The sequence below is a fragment of the Eschrichtius robustus genome, chromosome 10 (genome assembly GCF_028021215.1).
Source record: "Eschrichtius robustus isolate mEscRob2 chromosome 10, mEscRob2.pri, whole genome shotgun sequence".
Taxonomy (NCBI): Eukaryota; Metazoa; Chordata; class Mammalia; order Artiodactyla; family Eschrichtiidae; genus Eschrichtius; species Eschrichtius robustus.
This window is the reverse complement of record NC_090833.1, coordinates 50,193,517-50,210,959: the sequence shown is the minus strand read 5'-3', so window position 1 is coordinate 50,210,959 and position 17,443 is coordinate 50,193,517. Positions and strand designations below refer to the sequence as shown.

At 45.1% G+C, this 17,443-nt stretch overlaps 1 protein-coding gene across 1 annotated transcript in view; it reads left to right on the top strand.

Annotated features, from left to right (window-relative positions):
• Window positions 1-16,986, top strand: part of ENTREP1 (endosomal transmembrane epsin interactor 1) — a 61,106-nt gene extending 44,120 nt beyond the window's left edge. The window contains exons 4-11 of the mRNA XM_068552457.1: window positions 257-385; window positions 1,901-2,008; window positions 2,144-2,277; window positions 8,639-8,768; window positions 8,941-9,019; window positions 10,333-10,485; window positions 13,090-13,382; window positions 16,113-16,986. Coding sequence (XP_068408558.1) covers window positions 257-385; window positions 1,901-2,008; window positions 2,144-2,277; window positions 8,639-8,768; window positions 8,941-9,019; window positions 10,333-10,485; window positions 13,090-13,382; window positions 16,113-16,316 — 1,230 coding nt within the window. The 3' untranslated portion in view covers window positions 16,317-16,986. The remainder of the gene's footprint in view (window positions 1-256; window positions 386-1,900; window positions 2,009-2,143; window positions 2,278-8,638; window positions 8,769-8,940; window positions 9,020-10,332; window positions 10,486-13,089; window positions 13,383-16,112) is intronic.
• The last annotated feature ends 457 nt before the right edge of the window (window positions 16,987-17,443 follow it).

The following is a 17,443-nucleotide window of genomic DNA, read 5'->3' as shown; positions in this document are numbered from 1 at the left end:
AGGAATATGATGAGCAAAGCCCTCTGCTGACCTGCAGTGGACATGTAGCATAGTCAAGAAATAACCTTGGTTGATTAAGCCACTGAAATTTTGGGGCTGGTTGTTACCACAGCATACCCTAGGCTGTCCTGACTCACGTAGACGTTGCCTGACACTGAACCCTGCCATATCTCATTCTGTAGGATTGGTGTTCCATGGTGTGGCCTGTGTATTTTTACTTAATAATTAAATTGTTGTTCTGCCTTTTCCCCTTAAGGTGGACTTAGGTGAAGGCAAGATTTGCTTCTGTTGTGAAGAATTTCAACCAGCCAAATGCACAGACAAAGAAAATGCCTTGAAACTCTTCCCAGTTCAGCCTTGTAGTGCTGTTCACCTTCTACTCAAGGTATCTGGAATAGATTCCACCCCCCACCAGTAACTACACCACAGAGACCCCAAGGAAGGCAAAGCTCCCTGAAATATTCCTCCTCTTTTACCTCCTTCAAATAATCCTGCTGAAAGCAGATATGAGAGACTCCTTATCAGTGACCTAGAGACAGAATTGAGAACCCACAGATTATTGTGTTTCTCTTAAGTTATGAATGGATAGCTTCTTTGTGCTCAAGAATTACAAGCTAGTAAAAAATGTAAAGGAGCCTAAATGCATACACATGTATATGTGTATGTATGTATGTGAATTTACATATACATATACATGCACACATATGCACACATACACACCCATGATGTAGCTACACATATAAGATGTAGTTTTAGCAGAACCTCTAAAGTCCATGCCCATTTGTTATTGTTCTAATGCTCCTTTGTTGGCTTAAATGAATCCTGTAGGCTGTTGAGTGCTGCCGTTCTAAAACACATAGACTAAGGAGATGTATTGGCCAGAAAATACAAGAGAAATTCAAGACACTACCTCTTGTTTAATAGGCCGCAACTATACTAAGCAAAAGAGATGAAAAACAAATGATACCAGCTGAAGAGAAATACAAAATTAACCTTTATTAGGGAATTGGATAAAAATCATGTCCTGACTTAAGGTCTGTTAGCCCAGTGAGTGACAAGCTCAGTTGGTGAACCCTGAGATATTAGCTTTTGGATGGTCCATCACTGATGGCTTTCTTTAGATCTTTGTTTTGGGTTTATTTTCTTGTGGGGAAGAGGAGTCTCTAAGCAAAGAGAGAGAAGCTGTCAGCTCTCTGAGTTTTGGAGGATGTGAAAATGGCCTTCTTTCTTTGGCTTCTGGATTTTTGGTAGCTGAGTCACTCCCAAACTTTCTGAGCCAGGACTTTGCTTGGGGAAAGCCCCGCTAAGCAGCCAGGACTGTGGCAACAGCAACTTTTGGAATTGGCTTTGCTGCTATTTTGAGACATGTGTTTAGAGGAGACAAGCCCTGTTGACACTCGGGCCGGCCTGCCCCCTGTGTTGTCCTCATTGGGTGCCCGGGCCAGCTCTGCCAGTGGCTCCTGAAATAGAATCAGTGGCCACGGAATTAAGCAGTGTGCTGTCCTGGTGGAAGTCTGTGGGAGGGGGGAGGTTGGGATTTGCTATCACTGGGGACACCGACTTCAGAAGAGAAATTCAGTACTTTCCTGGAAGGGATATTTCCAGACAGGATTCTGATGCAAAAAGAAATATGGTAATACCAGGTCTGCCCGGGACAGGAAGCTTCTAAGATAAGTTTTTAAAATTAAGAAGTACACACTATTGCATGACAGTGTTAATAATAACCAGCGTTTGTTTGGCACCTAGCATGAGCCAAACACCATCTAAGTCGTTTACATGCATTTTCTCATGGGAATTGTCTTCCTTGGAGCAGTATTATTATTATTTTTTAAAGTTTTTATGTTGCATTCTGGTCCTCAGTTTTGAGGTACTCAGGTGCGTCATTGTTTCCTGGTTCCAGAAAGTCCTTTTCGCCCTATGTGCCTTGAATGCCCTGACCACCACCGTCTGCTTGGTGGCAGCTGCCCTTCGCTACCTTCAGATCTTTGCAGCCAGAAGATCCTGCATCGTAAGTCCATGCAAGGTGGCAGGGTGTCTGTGACTCCACCGATCCCACCCTCGGACCTTTTTGTGTCATCCGTTGCTTTTCTCCCCGAGCCTTTGTAGTGAAGGCTGTTGACTAACCGAGGTGCTGTTTAATTAGGATGAATCCCAGATTTCTGTGGAAGAAGTGGAGGAACACAGACGCATCCCAGACCCTGAAGACTTTGTGCCGCCAGTGCCTCCCCCTTCCTATTTCGCCACGTTTTACTCATGCACACCCCGGACGAACCGCAGGTATCCTCCCTACATACCCCCACCCAGGTCTCTGGGCTGCTCTCAGTTTTGAGGCCCAAGGGTCTCCAGAACTCACAGCATGGGCTCTGACTTCTCTCCAAAATCTAGACATTGTATTATTTTCCAGGGTCGTCCGGTTTTTCTCTCTCTTTTTTGGTCTGACAAATTGCATGAAACCAAAGAAAAGTCAAACCTTGACCTAAGGATGTAGTTTTTCAATTTCAATTAGCTTCTTAGGAAAACTGACACCCAGTGAGTTAACTGCTGTAATTTGACATGATTGAAAACTGCTGTTGCCCTGGAAACGCTCTCAGTCGGGCCAAATCGATATTCATTGTAAACCATCAGTAGGTCCTCAAATCATGAAATTCTTCCCAGCCATTAAAAAAAGATTAATTATTAATTACATCTCCTTGGTCTAGAAAAAAAATAGATACCGTGTTTATTCTCCTTTTTCAAATTCTAGCTCGAAATTTGATCGTCTGTTTCTTAAATCTCAGAAATCATCATTTGTACGATGAAGCGCTGCATGCATTCATTTGGTTGTTAGCCACTTCTAGAATTGTACCGTTCTGAAGAATGACTTCATTTATTCATTCAACAAACATTTAATCCATCCTCTGCTGCTTACTAGTCACTGTGCTGGGTTATTGGAATTCAAAATGAGTCATACCAACTTCCTCCCCCTATCAAGGAACTCACAGTCTAGGTCATTAAAAATGAGTGTGAAAGGATCACAGTAGTACTCAAAAGGGAGATTCTGAGTGCAAGAGGAGGACTACCTAACCTAGACTGGTGAGTGGGCTGCAGAGAGCTTGAAGGAAGAGTCAGCTGGTCAGGGTTGGCTTCCAGGATGAAGTGATGATCTTAGTCCGAATTTAAAGGCTAAAGCAACCCTACATTTAAACTTCTAAAAAGCAAATCTCTCAATTCTACAAGAAAGACTAGTGTCTTTCCCTTGCTGTTGAGAGGGCCTGGAATTTCTACTTTTTAACCCTGAGGTACCTGTGGAGAGTTGTCAAACAAATTTGGTGTCAGGCTTGGGGTTTTTGGAAATCCCATTTGCTAGTGCTCACGGCAGCCGCATGTCATTTTGAAAGGGGTCATCAGTGGGAGCTCCCACCCAGACACTGTGAATGTTCTTTTTCAATGGGTTATCTTCCTGACTTGTCCCTCAGAATCGTATCTAAACCCCACTCTAGCCCCTCCCCTGCCCACCCACCTCGGCGGAAATAAGAGATGACCACAAAGCTGGAAGGGACGTCAGCTGGCTGGACAGAGGGCCTGGGGGACAGCTCAGCCTCCCTGTTGTACAGAGACTGGTGGGCTGGAATTTCGAAGCTTCAGGGGCCAGGATGGCTTCACTAGTCTTTTAGGAAATGAGCCAAGAATTACAGAGGCCAGGGGGACATAGCAACAAAACACATATTCTTTGTGTACCATAGGACACGTTTGCTAAAAACGTAGCCCAGTCTCAGGCTGTCTGCAGAGTGCACATTGAAGGACAGTAAAAGGGCCTGTTACTTCATGGCTGGGGAGAGAAATGCCCTCTTCAAGAAGAGTTCCTTGGCTCTGTGAGGGTGTGGGTGAGCACTTGGTTGACCTAAGAGGAGGCAACAGACATTTAATTTCATGCTGTGGCAGAAAGGGAAAGTAACTCATGTGGGTTTAGAAGTAGTGCTGACCTGTGGGATCCCCCGTCCTTCTTCCCTCTTTCCTTTCTCTTCTCTGCACCTCCATAGTCATGCTTATCACTGTGGGTCTTTGAGGATCTGGGTGCATCCCTGGAGTTGCCCCTCTGAGCTCTGAGCCAGCCCCTGGCCAAATCTGAGTTGGAAGAAGACAGACAAGCTTGTCGTCAAGGGCTCTACCAACCAGAACTTCCCAGAGGAACATGGGGGAGGGGGTTATGCAGAACACCCTTGAGAGAAAAAGAATGCTTGGCCTAAAGTATATACCTGGAGCACTAGCTCATATCTCCAATGGGCAAATAGCCTCATTTTCTAAAATTCTACCAATATCTGAGTGCAGCCCACTTTCTTTTTTAACATTTTATGTATATTTTTAAAATTGTAGTTGATTTACAATATTATGTTAGTTTCAGGTATACAACATAGTGATTCAATATTTTTATAGTTATATTCCATTTAAAGTTATTACAAAACAATGGCTATATTTCCCTGTGCTGTACAATATTTTGTGTTGCTTATCTATTTTATACATAGTGGTTTGTGTCTCTTAATCCCATGCCCCTGTCTCCCCCCCTGCCCCTTGCCCACTCTCCTTTTTTAAATGGCTAAATTTATTCACCTTTAGATACATATTCTATCAGAGATATTTTTAAATTTGACTGACTTTGCTAGATTCTCAGTATAAATCAACATCAGAGACACTAGCTGTTTAACCCCAATTGGTAATTTTCTTTCTTATAAGCAGGCAGGCAAGAATATTAACAAATGTTTTCATTAATATTTCCACAATCAGTTATGTTAAGAGTTTTCATGCAATACAGGCTCCCCTTTTCCTGTAAGGTATTAGGACCTCTCAGAAGAGATTTATTTATTTAACTTCTATAAATACAACCATTTCATGCATTGGTATCTCCTTGAAAAAGGGCTTCTCAAGTTACTCTCATAAATAGAAGCCTGATTGCAGTCAAGGCTTCTATCCAAAGATGGTTGTCTACTTTGTGAATCAATTTGTAAGTACAGGAGGGGGCTGTGTACCCCATCTCCTCTACTCCAGGGAGTCCCCCAGTCTCAGAAATTGGCTTGAGCCAGTAGTCAAAAAGGAAAGTCTCCAACTTATTTCGTGAATGTGGACCTGGTTATACTGTGGGGATGTTACCTGCTAGAGAAAACTGAAGATGAGCGCATGGGAGCCAGGTTGACCTGGGCATTTCTTAAAGGTGAAAGCAACAAGGCCCACCCAATTCCTTTCCAAACGAACTTCAAAACCCAAACTCAAGTGAAGCTGGGCTGTGCCTAGGCTTGACTCTGTGCTCAGCTGTTGGGCTGGGTGACCCTGCCTCACTCCCCACTCCCACACCCCTACCAACATGTGCCCCGTGGAAAGGCCAAGCTTTCTCAGCACACAGAGGAGGATCGTTCTTTGGTCAAGGTCATATTAGTTGCTCCATCAGCCTCGGATAAGTTCTCAGGGCCTATTTGTAGCATCAAAGCAGAATGTATTTTGCATGATCTGTTTGGGTTTCCTGTTCATCTTCAGATCTCATGAGCATGAACCAGCGAAGGTTTCCTAGAGACTTTGGGATGAATTTGAATAAGCCCAGGCTCTGGAGTCTCTTAAAAGGGTCACCTTGGGTGGATCTCTTACCATTTCTGAGCCTCAGTTTCCTCATTCACCTGCCTTGTCACGTGACTCCTGAGAGGATAGCTATGAGATAATGGGCTAAAAAGATCTTTCTAAAAACAAAAGCTTAGACCGTGCTCTACCATTGTTAGTTGCATGGTTTCAGATGTTCTTGGCATGTTTCTTACTCTTAAGAAACATTTAGCCCTTAATCTTACCCCCTACCTTATCAGGCAACAGTTTTCTAAAGACACTCATTTTCAGTAAAAGTTTGATCACCTTTCCCAGATATAACAGGGTTTTGATTTCAGCCACCATAATCCATTTCCCTTAGCAGTGGTCTCAGTCCTGGCTGTGCCTTGGAACCGCCTGGGAGCACTGACAGCATACAGATACCTGGGCCCCACCACAGGCAACTAGGGCAGAGTTTCTAGAGGTAAGGCCTGGGCCATGCCCAGTTTAGGAACCCTCCTGGGTGATTCTCCTCTATAGCTGGGTTGAGTACCATAAGGGATCACGAACAAAACCTGTAGCAAACAGACCTATTTCCCTCCATGGATCCTTATTTACCCAAAAGCGGTACAAATAAGGAAAAGTGGCTTAATAGGAAAGGAACTTTCCCTCTACATCAACTCTAGCAGCATCTTCCATCTAAATGAGGTTTTGCTGGTCATTGTAATAACCACCATAGAAGCCATTCATTTTGCAGCCAATTTAGATAAAGTGTACCCCCTTTCTCCCCCCAGTTTTCCTTCTTGAAGAGATTCTGTAGTAGTTTGGGATCTAAAGTGGAGCCCGTTCCTCCCACTTCTTGGCCCTAAGCAAGCCCTCTCTCTTCTACAGGAACACACAGGTAGCCAGTGGGTTGGGAATATGAAATATACAGCACCAGAGCTAACGAGCAAAGCTGGGGGATGAACTTCCCAGGCAAGGACACTGCAGTGAAGAAACGCATGGGGAGTTGGCTGAGGGGGGACAGGCAAGGGTTTGTAAGTGCCGGAAAGATGCTCACAGGATTATGCTAATTAGGGATTAAAGATTGGCCCTCTGGAGCCGAAGGAAGGAGTGCATAGGTCTCAGTGAGTAAAACAAGTTGCCTTGTTCATTGGTCAGGAAAGTCTTCAAAGTCAGGTCCACGAAGGCTTTGTATTCCTGGAGTCACTTGGTGTTTATAGTTCTTAAACAGCTTCAGCTGGAATGGAGAGCTGGCGTGAAACCCGTGGGCAAGTCCTCCTCTAAGGGACAAGAATATCCCTTTCTTGATGACTTTACCAGAACCCCTCCCAGCCAGGCTAGGGAGGGACCATTCCTGCAGGTGCCTCTCCTCAGATGTGCTGAGCCTGCACGCATCCCTGCCTGGGGTGTCAGCACATGACCTTCTCCTTCCCTCTCAGGTCAAGCACGAGCTGAGAGTCTTGTTTATGAATAAAGATGCAGGAAAAAAGGGGAGCACTTTCTCACTTTTTCATTCAGGCTGTAGGAGTCTCATCCTTCTAAACCCCAGAATTCCAGAAGTTTTATTGTTAGGAAGACAGAATATCACATCTTTTTCAATTTTTTTCTTCCACCAATTGCATTTTTGTAAATGGGCACAAATGAAACAAGCATAAATGCAGAGAGCACCTTTCTAAAACAAAACAAAACAAAAGAAAACAAAAGCAGTCCCTTGTAGGCAGCTGGCCCCAGAATTTGTCTTTTCATCAATCTCCTTTAGTTTATGTCCATTTTTGCATTTCAAGAACAAATGTTAAACTTTTGCTATTATCTTTTTTTTCATTCTCCAACACTTCATGGCCTGAGTACAGTTTTTTATGGTCTTCTGTGTATTTTTTAAATTGTGATATAATTGACATATAACATTGTATTAGTTACAGGTAAACAAGTAATGATTTAACACTTGTATATATTGTAAAATGATCACCACAATAAATCTAGTTAACCCATCACTACATATAGTTACAAGTTTTTTCTTTTCTTGTGATGAGAACTTGTACGACCTACTCTCTTAACAACTTTCAAATACACCATGCAGTATTATTAACCATAGTCACCATGCCATGCATTACATCCCCAGGACTTATCTGCATGTATTTTATAACTGGAAGTTTTGTCATAAGGTACAAACTTTCATGTATTTTTAACTGGCGTTTTCAAATTTAGGTTCTTTGTTACCTAGATAATTTGTGTGTGTGTGTGTAACCTTCTGTGAATGCGGGCGGAATATCTTGTGGGTTTTTTGTTTTTGTTTTTTGCTATCAAAGGTCTCTCACCCACAGGCCAACAGCCACAGCTACAGCAAGCGCTCCATCAGTGTTTGTTGAATGACCACCTTTAGGAAGAGGCACTCTGTGATTCCTCCTGCAGCATTGCTGCTTTGTCTCTGAGCTGTGATGTTGTTCACTTTTTTTTTGGAAAATGTATTCATTATTTCAAACATTTATTTAACAAATAGTGAGTTTCTACCATGAATCAGACATGAGGGAAACCCAGGCAAGAAACTTTTGTCATGTACTAATGTAACAAATAATTGAGTTTCCCTGAATCCTTAGTTGGTTTTTTTTTATTGAGGTAAAATTCACATAACATGAAATTAACCTTTTGAAAGTGTACAACTCAGTGGCATTTAGTACGTTCACAATATGGTGCAACCATCACTTCCGTCTAGTTCTAAAGCATTTTCCTCACCTCCAAGGAGACCCCGTACCCATTAAGCGGTCACTCCCCGTTCCCCCCTTTCCCCAAGCCCCTGTGCAACCACTAATTCGCTTTCTGTCTCTTATGGATTGTTGTTTGCTTTCTGACTAGCAAATTTAAAAGGAATGATGGTATTGCGTTTTCTATGTTGTCACTTGCCTAAGAATTCTGGGCACTCCATCAGAGAGCAGCTTAGGTTATTCCCCTGCTCCTGGACCAGGAGGTTGTAGCATGGAGTGGCGAGTGATTTTCCCCATTGTCAGTGGATAACCCTCTAGAGGTAAAGGCCAGTATGCTGGAGCCACTACCATCAGATGGCCAGACATGCTTCCTGATGCCAGGATGCTCTTCCTAGGATGGTTGGTCCTGATGTTATACCACTGCCGCATATCTACGGAGCGCGAATCAAAGGCGTGGAAGTGTTCTGTCCCCTGGAACCCCCGCCTCCCTATGAAGCTGTGGTGAGCCAGACGGACCAGCAGCAGGTACTGTCCATAGAGTTTCTCTTTGGTACATTGACGGCAAGTAGGAAAAGCAGCCACACAGAGAGCGGGGTGGGGAAGGGAACATGCCCTGTAGATCTTTTCAGGTTCACTCCAGTCCAGATGATGGTTGAGTTGAATATCAACAGACAACCCTCTTTTTTCCTTGTTGCAGGGATCTTCATCCCAAATGCCAGAAGGATCAGAAGCTGCCACCAGCCCTTTGGAACCGATCTGCATGCCAGTGACTCAAGGTAATAAATACATTATTGCTGCCCAAACTCATGATTCAATAGACTAAAAATGGTAAAATAATCACCTGTACGATATTTTGTTGGAGGTCAAATAATCTTGGAGCAAATGGTTCAAGCTATATCCTTTCTTCTGAGTATAAAAATATTGTCAACTCTTAGGCCTTACAAGTAGGAAATAATATGTGAACAGAAATAAAGATATCTTTAGAATCTTTTATTAATAACCAGACTTTTCAGAAATGGATTACCGAGTTTAATTTGGTTTTCCTGTGTTTTCTGATCTAAGATTTTTTTTTTCTCCTGTTAAAATAAGATAAGCTCTTGTAAAGGCACAAAAAGAGTTTTACCTATTGCAGAGTGATCTGCTCATTTATAACCAAGGACCCAGGTCATACTGCCTTCACATGTACTGAATGCTGATTTGCAATCCTGCATTAAATACTAGAGTCAGTTTACAGTTATCCTTGTAACGTAAGGGAACATTGTTACCGCTTTCTCTCTTTGGAGAGGTTTTAAATGGCCCAGAGAACTGTCCACCGGACAAAATTGCAAATGGTGATAAATAATGGATCAACTTTCAGCTATTTTAGGTGGAGGTAATTTTTCAGCAGCACCATTTAGAATGGGTTTCTGCTCTGTTCACCTTCCATCTTAAGTAGAATTATGCAGCAGGGTTCTGTTTCCTAAGTATGTTTTTAATTCTTCCATTTCTTAAAAAAGTTTCCCAAACCACGAGTCAGGCTCACAAATGATGGGACTTTATTTTCCTGAACAGCAGTCATCCAATTCCAGAGTGGTTTGACTGATTCATTTAGTGGCCACTGGCTCTTTAGCTTGGCTTTCCGGGAGTTTCCCAGCCTAGCCCGCAGACACACCCTCTGCCTGCATTTGGCCTGCAGCCCCAGGCCAGCCACCCCACCTGTACCGGTATTACCGTCCACCTAATCAAGGTCAGCCTGAGTTGTCAGAAAGGGTAAAACGGCTAGGACCTTTCCGGTGCTGCACCAGGCTGCTCCCCTGGAGAACACGCTAAGCACCTTTAGGCATTTTAGCATGGCTGCTTCTTCTGCTCCTGGATTTAAAGCTTTTTGTTTGTTTGTTTTAGGTGTGGAGGGGTAGTTTGAGGAGGCAGCATTTCCCACGGTGCTGCAAGATAAAAGCTTACTGGGCCCACAGCCTAAGCAAATATTATGAACTGTACTACCCTTGTCCCAGAAGGTTTGGGCTCACAGGTGTTTCCTGCCCAACATTTTGAAGGCTCCAGCTGAACAGAAATGATTTCTGTTTCTCCTCTTTAAAAAAAAAAAAATCAGGTGGGGACATTCCTAACACACCTGGAGAGGAAAGCGCATCCATGTCAACTCCCAGCTCCAGCCAGCTACGTCCGGCGAGGAGCTGGAGAGCCCTCCAGCCCCTGAGGACAAGATCCAAGAGTGACCCTGTGCTTCATCATTCTGCAGAGAGAGGTGATGTCATTTCCCAAGTTCTTCGCAGGGCGCTGTGCTTGTTTGCCTATAGGTGCCGAGTGGCTCTGGCCACCCAAGGCCCTGTGGTTCAAGAGAGAGCTTGGAGGGAGCTAACACGTCTTGGGAAAATCAGGTATTCTGCGTGCACGTTAAGGATAGACATCTACCATGTCTTTTAAGGCTGGTAAGAATTTTTCTTGTCAAGTCACTGTCATCAGAAGCGTTTGGTTGCACGTGATACTGTGCTGGGTACCACACGAAGAAGGTAGTGCAAACCTAGTTCCGATTCCTAGATGCTCACAGTCGTGTGAGAATGAACATTCTCTCTCCAGGAAAAAGTCAAAGGGGTGAATTTTTTACCCCCTCTTCTATAATTTAACACTAGTTATCTTTTTACTGTGTATGAGTAGATTGAATTATTTAAATCGACCTTGCTTTAAGAACTTTGGATAGAGTGACGCTCTCACACTCCATCTCTCTCCCTTTCTGTTTTGAGTTTGTTTGTGTATAGATGTTATTTGAATAATTTTAAATTTTAATAGTTACAATTTTTTTATAAGGTACTATGTACAGTATCTTTGTTATAGTATTTATAATTCTCACTGCAATTTCTTATTATTTTTTTAAATTAATTAATTAATTTATTTAATTTTGGCTGTGTTGGGTCTTCGTTTCTGTGCAAGGGCTTTCTCTAGTTGTGGCAAGCAGGAGCCACTCTTCATCGCGGTGCGCGGGCCTCTCACTGTCGTGGCCTCTCTTGTTGCGGAGCGCAGGCTCAGTAGTTGTGGCTCACGGGCCCAGTTGCTCCGCGGCATGTGAGATCTTCCCAGACCAGGGCTCGAACCCGTGTCCCCTGCATTGGCAGGCAGATTCCCAACCACTGCGCCACCAGGGAAGCCCCACAATTTTTTTGATTAAAAAAACTTTTAAACTGAAAATGACATTGAATCTTCTTTTCTGAATATATGACTGCCTGAACATCTTCAAATACCTCTTCCTTGTAGAGAATTGTAAAAAACAGAGGAAATAAAGGAAGAAAATGAAAGTCTGTAATCCCACCAGGCTTCTTTCGGTGACCTGTTCTAACAAGTTGCCTATGCTGTCTTCAAGCTCTATGCAAACACAGCTTTGCAAACCCTCTGGTCCTGCTCCGTCCTGGGCCCCATGTCACCTCCTAGTTGTATTCTGTCCCCCTGACAGCCTGTGTTGTTTGCTACAGCTCTGGACTGACCGTGTGGGAGCCAGAGGGAACACTCCTCTTGTCTCTCCAGCGGCTTCTGAGCGGGGAGGAGTCCTGCCCGGGACTGACCGCCCTCTGGCCCCTCAGCTCCCCGGACCTGTCTTCACCGTGGGGTCCTCTGCCCCACCTGGCAAGCTGAGGACTCGGGATGGCCACCTGCAGCTTCCACAGGAACTTGGCTGTCTACACAGCTTAACGAGATCTTTCCAGAACCCGCTCCCCTTCTGCAGCGCTGTAGGGGCAAGGATGACACGTGTTTACCCGTTGGAGCCCTCTGCTGTGGAAGGGACCAGGTCGCCTTCAAGTGACAGTGGAGTCCCTGACTCTGTCCTCACACATGAGTGTCTGTAGTGAGTGTTCCCCGAAGAGTCAGGTTCTCTGTGATGTGCACGTGGCAGCCGAGGAAGACGGCTGCCAACCCCTGTTTAGAACTCCTCATGCCTGCCTTTCTCCAGAGGAAAAGGAATGCTCCCCTTCCTCCACCTGTTTTCCTACCCCCTGCCTCCCTTCTTCCTTGAATATCTAAATTCCTGCTTGTCAGACCTTCACAGACTGAAATCTCCAGTGTCGTGTACACTGAAGGCTGCTGGCTGGCTTATGAACATGTGGAGACCAGGCCTGATTTCACTTCACCCATCTGCCAGTGCAGTAATGTTCTGCCAGTCCTTATACCCTTGCTGAAGTAGTAGTTGTGGAAATTAGCCTGTGGTGGATTTCCCAGGCCCTCTGTTGACTTCCAGAATGACGTGTACTTTTTCTGCACTAGATTTCTCTTTCTGTAATAGTCAGCCCTAGCGCCACCTCCCAGCCATGGTGTGACATCGATACTATAAGTCAGTACAGTGCCCCTGGGGATGTTTAGGACAAAGGTACAGTCAATGTGAGCAGAGCATTCCATTCATCCCACAAGTCTCGTCTCTCCTCAGTTCCTCTCTTCCAGTGGCTTCTTCATCCTCTCCCCGGAACATTCTTCCATCAGTCAACCGTGTTTTTTCTGCCTGCCCAAACCATCCCTATATATTGGTGATCACCCCATGAAACCATTGCTCCATCATGATTTGCATTCTGGATGCTCTGCTCTGTCATCTGTCTCTACCTTGATTGTCGTGTTTTATGTGGCACAATAAAATATCTGGGGGACGTGTGCTATTGAAATTACACTTCATGGAATAAGCTCGTGTCATAGTTGTTGGGGTTTTTTTTTTTTTTTTTTCCTCCTGCAAGAGGAAAAGCAAGATGTGCATGGCCGTCAGCATTTGTCACATGTTTTCCACATGGAGTTTCGTGGTTTGTGCTGTTGCAGGTACAGATGTGTGTTCACGGGGCTTGGCCAAAAGGTACGTGTTGTTTGTCTCTGCCCACAGCCGTGCCCGTGCTCAGCTGTGAAGCCGCGACTCAGACTGAGGGAAGACCAGACCTGGCTGCGGTGACCTTGAGAAGAGGGTTGAGATCTCGAGCTTTGAGATGCAGACCGAGGTCTTTAATAGATTACAGATCTTACATGGACACCAAGCTGCTGGTGGCGAGGTTCCTGGAGCAGTCCTCCTGCAGCATGACCCCGGACATCCATGAACTTGTAGAAAACATTAAATCTGTTTTGAAGTCCGATGAGGAGCACATGGAGGAAGCCATCACAAGTGCCAGTTTTCTAGAACAGGTAGTTTTATTATTAATATCAGGCATGAATCAGATGACTTGTTTCCATAGCAGCTGAAGCTGCTTCTCTGGTTTCCTGTCAAAGGCACAGAAAGTTCATGGTCACAGTATCAAGGGGAATGGGGTTAAGAGGTCTGGGGAAGGAGAGGAGGAAGTTGCGTGCTTTCTTTTCACATGTGGTGACTTTGCCACTGCCTTCTTGGCCCAAGAGAAGAGACACCGATTTTTCCGAGATATGGAAGCATGCTTGGAAAAAGAAAAGGGAGCAGCCCAGGGATGAAAGCAAGGGCTATGGGCAGTGTGGAGTACATTTAACATTCCATTGCCTAAGTTGAACGTTTCCCTTGATCTGGCATGTTTTTTCAGCCCTTCGACAATGATGGACATACGTGAATTTTAATACTGGCGAGATTCTGGGAGCCGTTCACGTTCCCATGAAATGTTTGGCAAGATTAGCTAAGCTGATAGACTTAAAGGAACAAACATCTTTTCCTTTCCATTTATTAAAAAACACACGGCAATCCCCAAACAAGTAGCCTGTGAAAAGATAAAACCGGGCACGTAAATATTCCACTTGCGTGTCAGGTTTCTCATCTTTAAAGTGAAGTGTTGGACTAAGTGGTCTCCACACCCATATCTCTGAGTGAATGGAATTTCCCTCTGATGAGAAGTGGGAATGGGTCGCAGCTTTCCTCACCCACCTCTTTCAAAAGCAGCATTTACCTCTTGGGTGTTTGCTCTGTAGCTCCATGTCTGTGGGGTGGCCTTTGGAGACCTCAGTATACAGTGGCTCACGGGTGTTACTTGGCTGTGCCTGTGGGTTATTACGTGCCCATCAAATACTTCTTGCGTTGAGTTGGCCTGATTCTCAGGGTCATTGCCAGATACTGGATCCTAGGAACGTTTTTCAGGCAGATTGAACAAATCCCCATCTCACTTTCCTTTCTGTTCCCCTTCCCACCTGCTGGCCTCTTCTTACAGAAGCCAGAAGCCAGATTCTGTCCCATCCCTCAGGGGACCGTGGGGAGCAGAACAGTCTGATTACTCGTGTGAAGAGGTACATGAACCATGGGCCCTTTTGTTGTTTGCTTTCTAAAAAAGTGGTCAACCAGTAGTCCTAGGTCAGGCTCCGGTTGGTAGCCTGTGTAGGAGAGAGATTTACACGCACATGTCCCTGGTCTCCTCCAGATGTCATTCCCTGCCTCCTTCCCTCTGTTCACCCCAATTGCCTGATAAACAGAAGCAGGTATTTGGAGCTGCCAAGTTCTGGTGAGGTAAGAGCTGGAGCATCTGCAGAGCTGTTGGTCTGGACCTTCTGCGAAGTCTTGCTTGATGGAAAATAGCTTTGGGGAAAAAGAACAAGCACTTATAGTTCAACAGATGCTATCACTATAAATGTTTGCTAGGTCTTTGTGCACAGACTGGACCAAAGTTCAGGTACAGGGATTGTTGCAGTAGACTCTGGGCCATCTGCCGGGGCTTCCAGAACTGGATCCCCGTGGTGAGGTATAATGCCACACCATCCCCCAGACAGAAGGAGGCAGGGACAAGGGCAAGGGAGCTTTTATTTCTGACTCTACCCAGCTTTGCACATTTTCACCTTCTCTAGTATTATTGGGATGTGTTCTTATATCCATTTTAATTTTTTACCAATATCAAAACCGCTCGTCCTAACTTACCATGTAATAACAGTAGACATCTATGAATGTTGGCATTTTCTTCTTACTCAGGAAACAAAGACAGCCTTAAAGACAAATATAATAACAAAGTGTTAGAAAAATTTGATGTCCCATCTTTTGGGGGGATTAACCTTTTAATGACCTTAAATTCTCAGAATGGTGGAAACTAAACAAAAAGACATCCCAGTGATTGTTCTGTGATGTTAGATGGTAATGAAGCACTTGAGTTTTTCCCAACGTGCTAACAGCAATATAGGTCATACAGACATGACTGTGTAATTTTAAAAACTGTATGTACACAGCAGTTCTCCTCTTATCAATCTCAGTTGGATTGGGGATTGCCCATTTTTGCTGTTATGTGATATATTTAAAGTTACGTATGTGCTGCATTGCAAAATAGATCTAGCAGTAGAAACATTCTTAACAGCTTTTACAAATAAATTAGCCTAGTCTTTATGTTGTTTATCATGTTTTTTTTTTTAATTGAAGAGTTATCAGATCAATTAGAAGCATCATTAGTTTTAGCTGACATTTTATAACTTAAGCAGACCAGTGGTTATACAATTTTCAAGTATATCTGGATCACCTGAGTTCTTGTTAAAAATACGGATGCCCAAGCCCCGTTCCAGATTCCCATGTCAGAATTGCTAGGGGGGAGCAGGGCATCTACTTTTCTGACAGGCTCCCCTCCCCTCTCGTGATGTGCAGACCCAGTGAGAATCACTGGCTTAGACCACAGGGAAATTGGGAAAAAAGTGATGAGAAGAATGTAAAATATAAAGCAGGAAATTGCAATAGACAAATAGTTAAGCATGGTAGGTCTACAGCTGAAACAATAGAAAATTTGGGGTATTTCTTAGGAACTTCAGAAAAGAGCCAACATGTTAAAGAGACTCTCTGGAATTCCAAGTGGGTTCCATCTTGGGAAAACACCCTTTTTTCTTTCCCAAGGCAACTAAACTAAATATTACATGGATAAATGTAGGAGGCAGGTCTGAGGACCACATCTGGTGAAGCTTAACCTCTTTGTCACCCTGTTTATTCTCCCAAAGATCATGGCCCCGATGCAGCCCAGCACTTCCAGGGCCCTCGTGCTGCCCTCGAGGAGACAGCCTGGCCTGCTGCACCTGCGGAGCTGCGGAGATCTGAGCACCTTTGTCCCCGCGGGGAGGCCGAGAGCCGAGAGGAGGCCCCGGCGAGCGGAGGCTGAGAGGCCACACAGCCTCATTGGCGTCATCCGAGAGACTGTCCTGTGAAGCTGCGGGGCCCGGGCTCCTGAGGAGCAGGAAGAAAGATGGGCCCTGGAAGGCACTCAGGGCCTCTGAGGGGATAGATCCCCTTCCTAACCCTGTAGTTTCCTGGCTGGGAGTAGGGGTCCCCCTCTGGGTACTCCTCTTTCTAGGGGGGCACTCTGGAGAACATTTATTCCCGCTCTTCGGCTCCGCTTTCTGCCGGCCAAGGGCACTCGAGGGGGAATGACAAGTTATTCCGGACCCATTTGGCTTTTGGACGCCCGAGTTGGAGGCCGTGAATGAAGCCGCATCTCCTTCTCTGCCCGGGTCTGCCCTGCTGTGGGCGGAAACGGCTCAGGATTCTGTGCCCGCCGCACCCCTCGCGGCTCCCTTCCTCACTGAGTTCTTTCCCTGGCTGGAAGGGCAGATCTGCTGGGTGGCTGTTTATTTGCTGCCAAGTGAGAGTGGAACTGGCACGGAAGCAGGATGATTAACCCTGATACACTGCGATGGTCAAGCCTCATGTTAGGTCACTTTCAAATCACACTCTCTTTAGGAAAAACAGGAAACTTGTTTGGTGACAAATTTTATTGAAAGACGTTTAGGGAGAGAATTCTTGTTGGTGCCATTTATTCATGCTTGCAAAACTAGAGACAGCGAAGGCAGAACTGAGAATAAAAGTGTTTACCTTGGACTTCCGGGCTCACTGTGCAACATTTGTTTATGCATAGGTGGCCAGGCCTTACAATGGGTTTGGACTTGCAACAGTGGTGGCCAGGGGCTCAGGTCCGGGCAGGCCGCCAAAGCAGCTTAATCTCAAAAGCATCCAAGCCCCACGGATAACAATGCATCCTTCACCCATTCAGTCAGTGCTTGGCTTCACTGAGCTGCCTTCTCGTGGGGTCATGAGCAATAAATCAGTAAAGTGATTACAGATTGGGGATTAGTGCTAAGGAGGATGGGGCCATTAGAGAGGGCTTCTTTGAGGAAATGACATTTGAACTGGACTGGACTTTGAGGGTCAGGGAAGAGTGTTCCAGGCAGAGGGAACGGCCAGTGCAAGGACCGCGGTAACTGCAGCCCCGAGCGAGGGGAGAGGTGAGAGGAGCCTCAGGCTGGATTTTTTTGCTAACAATGAGATATGATGGAAG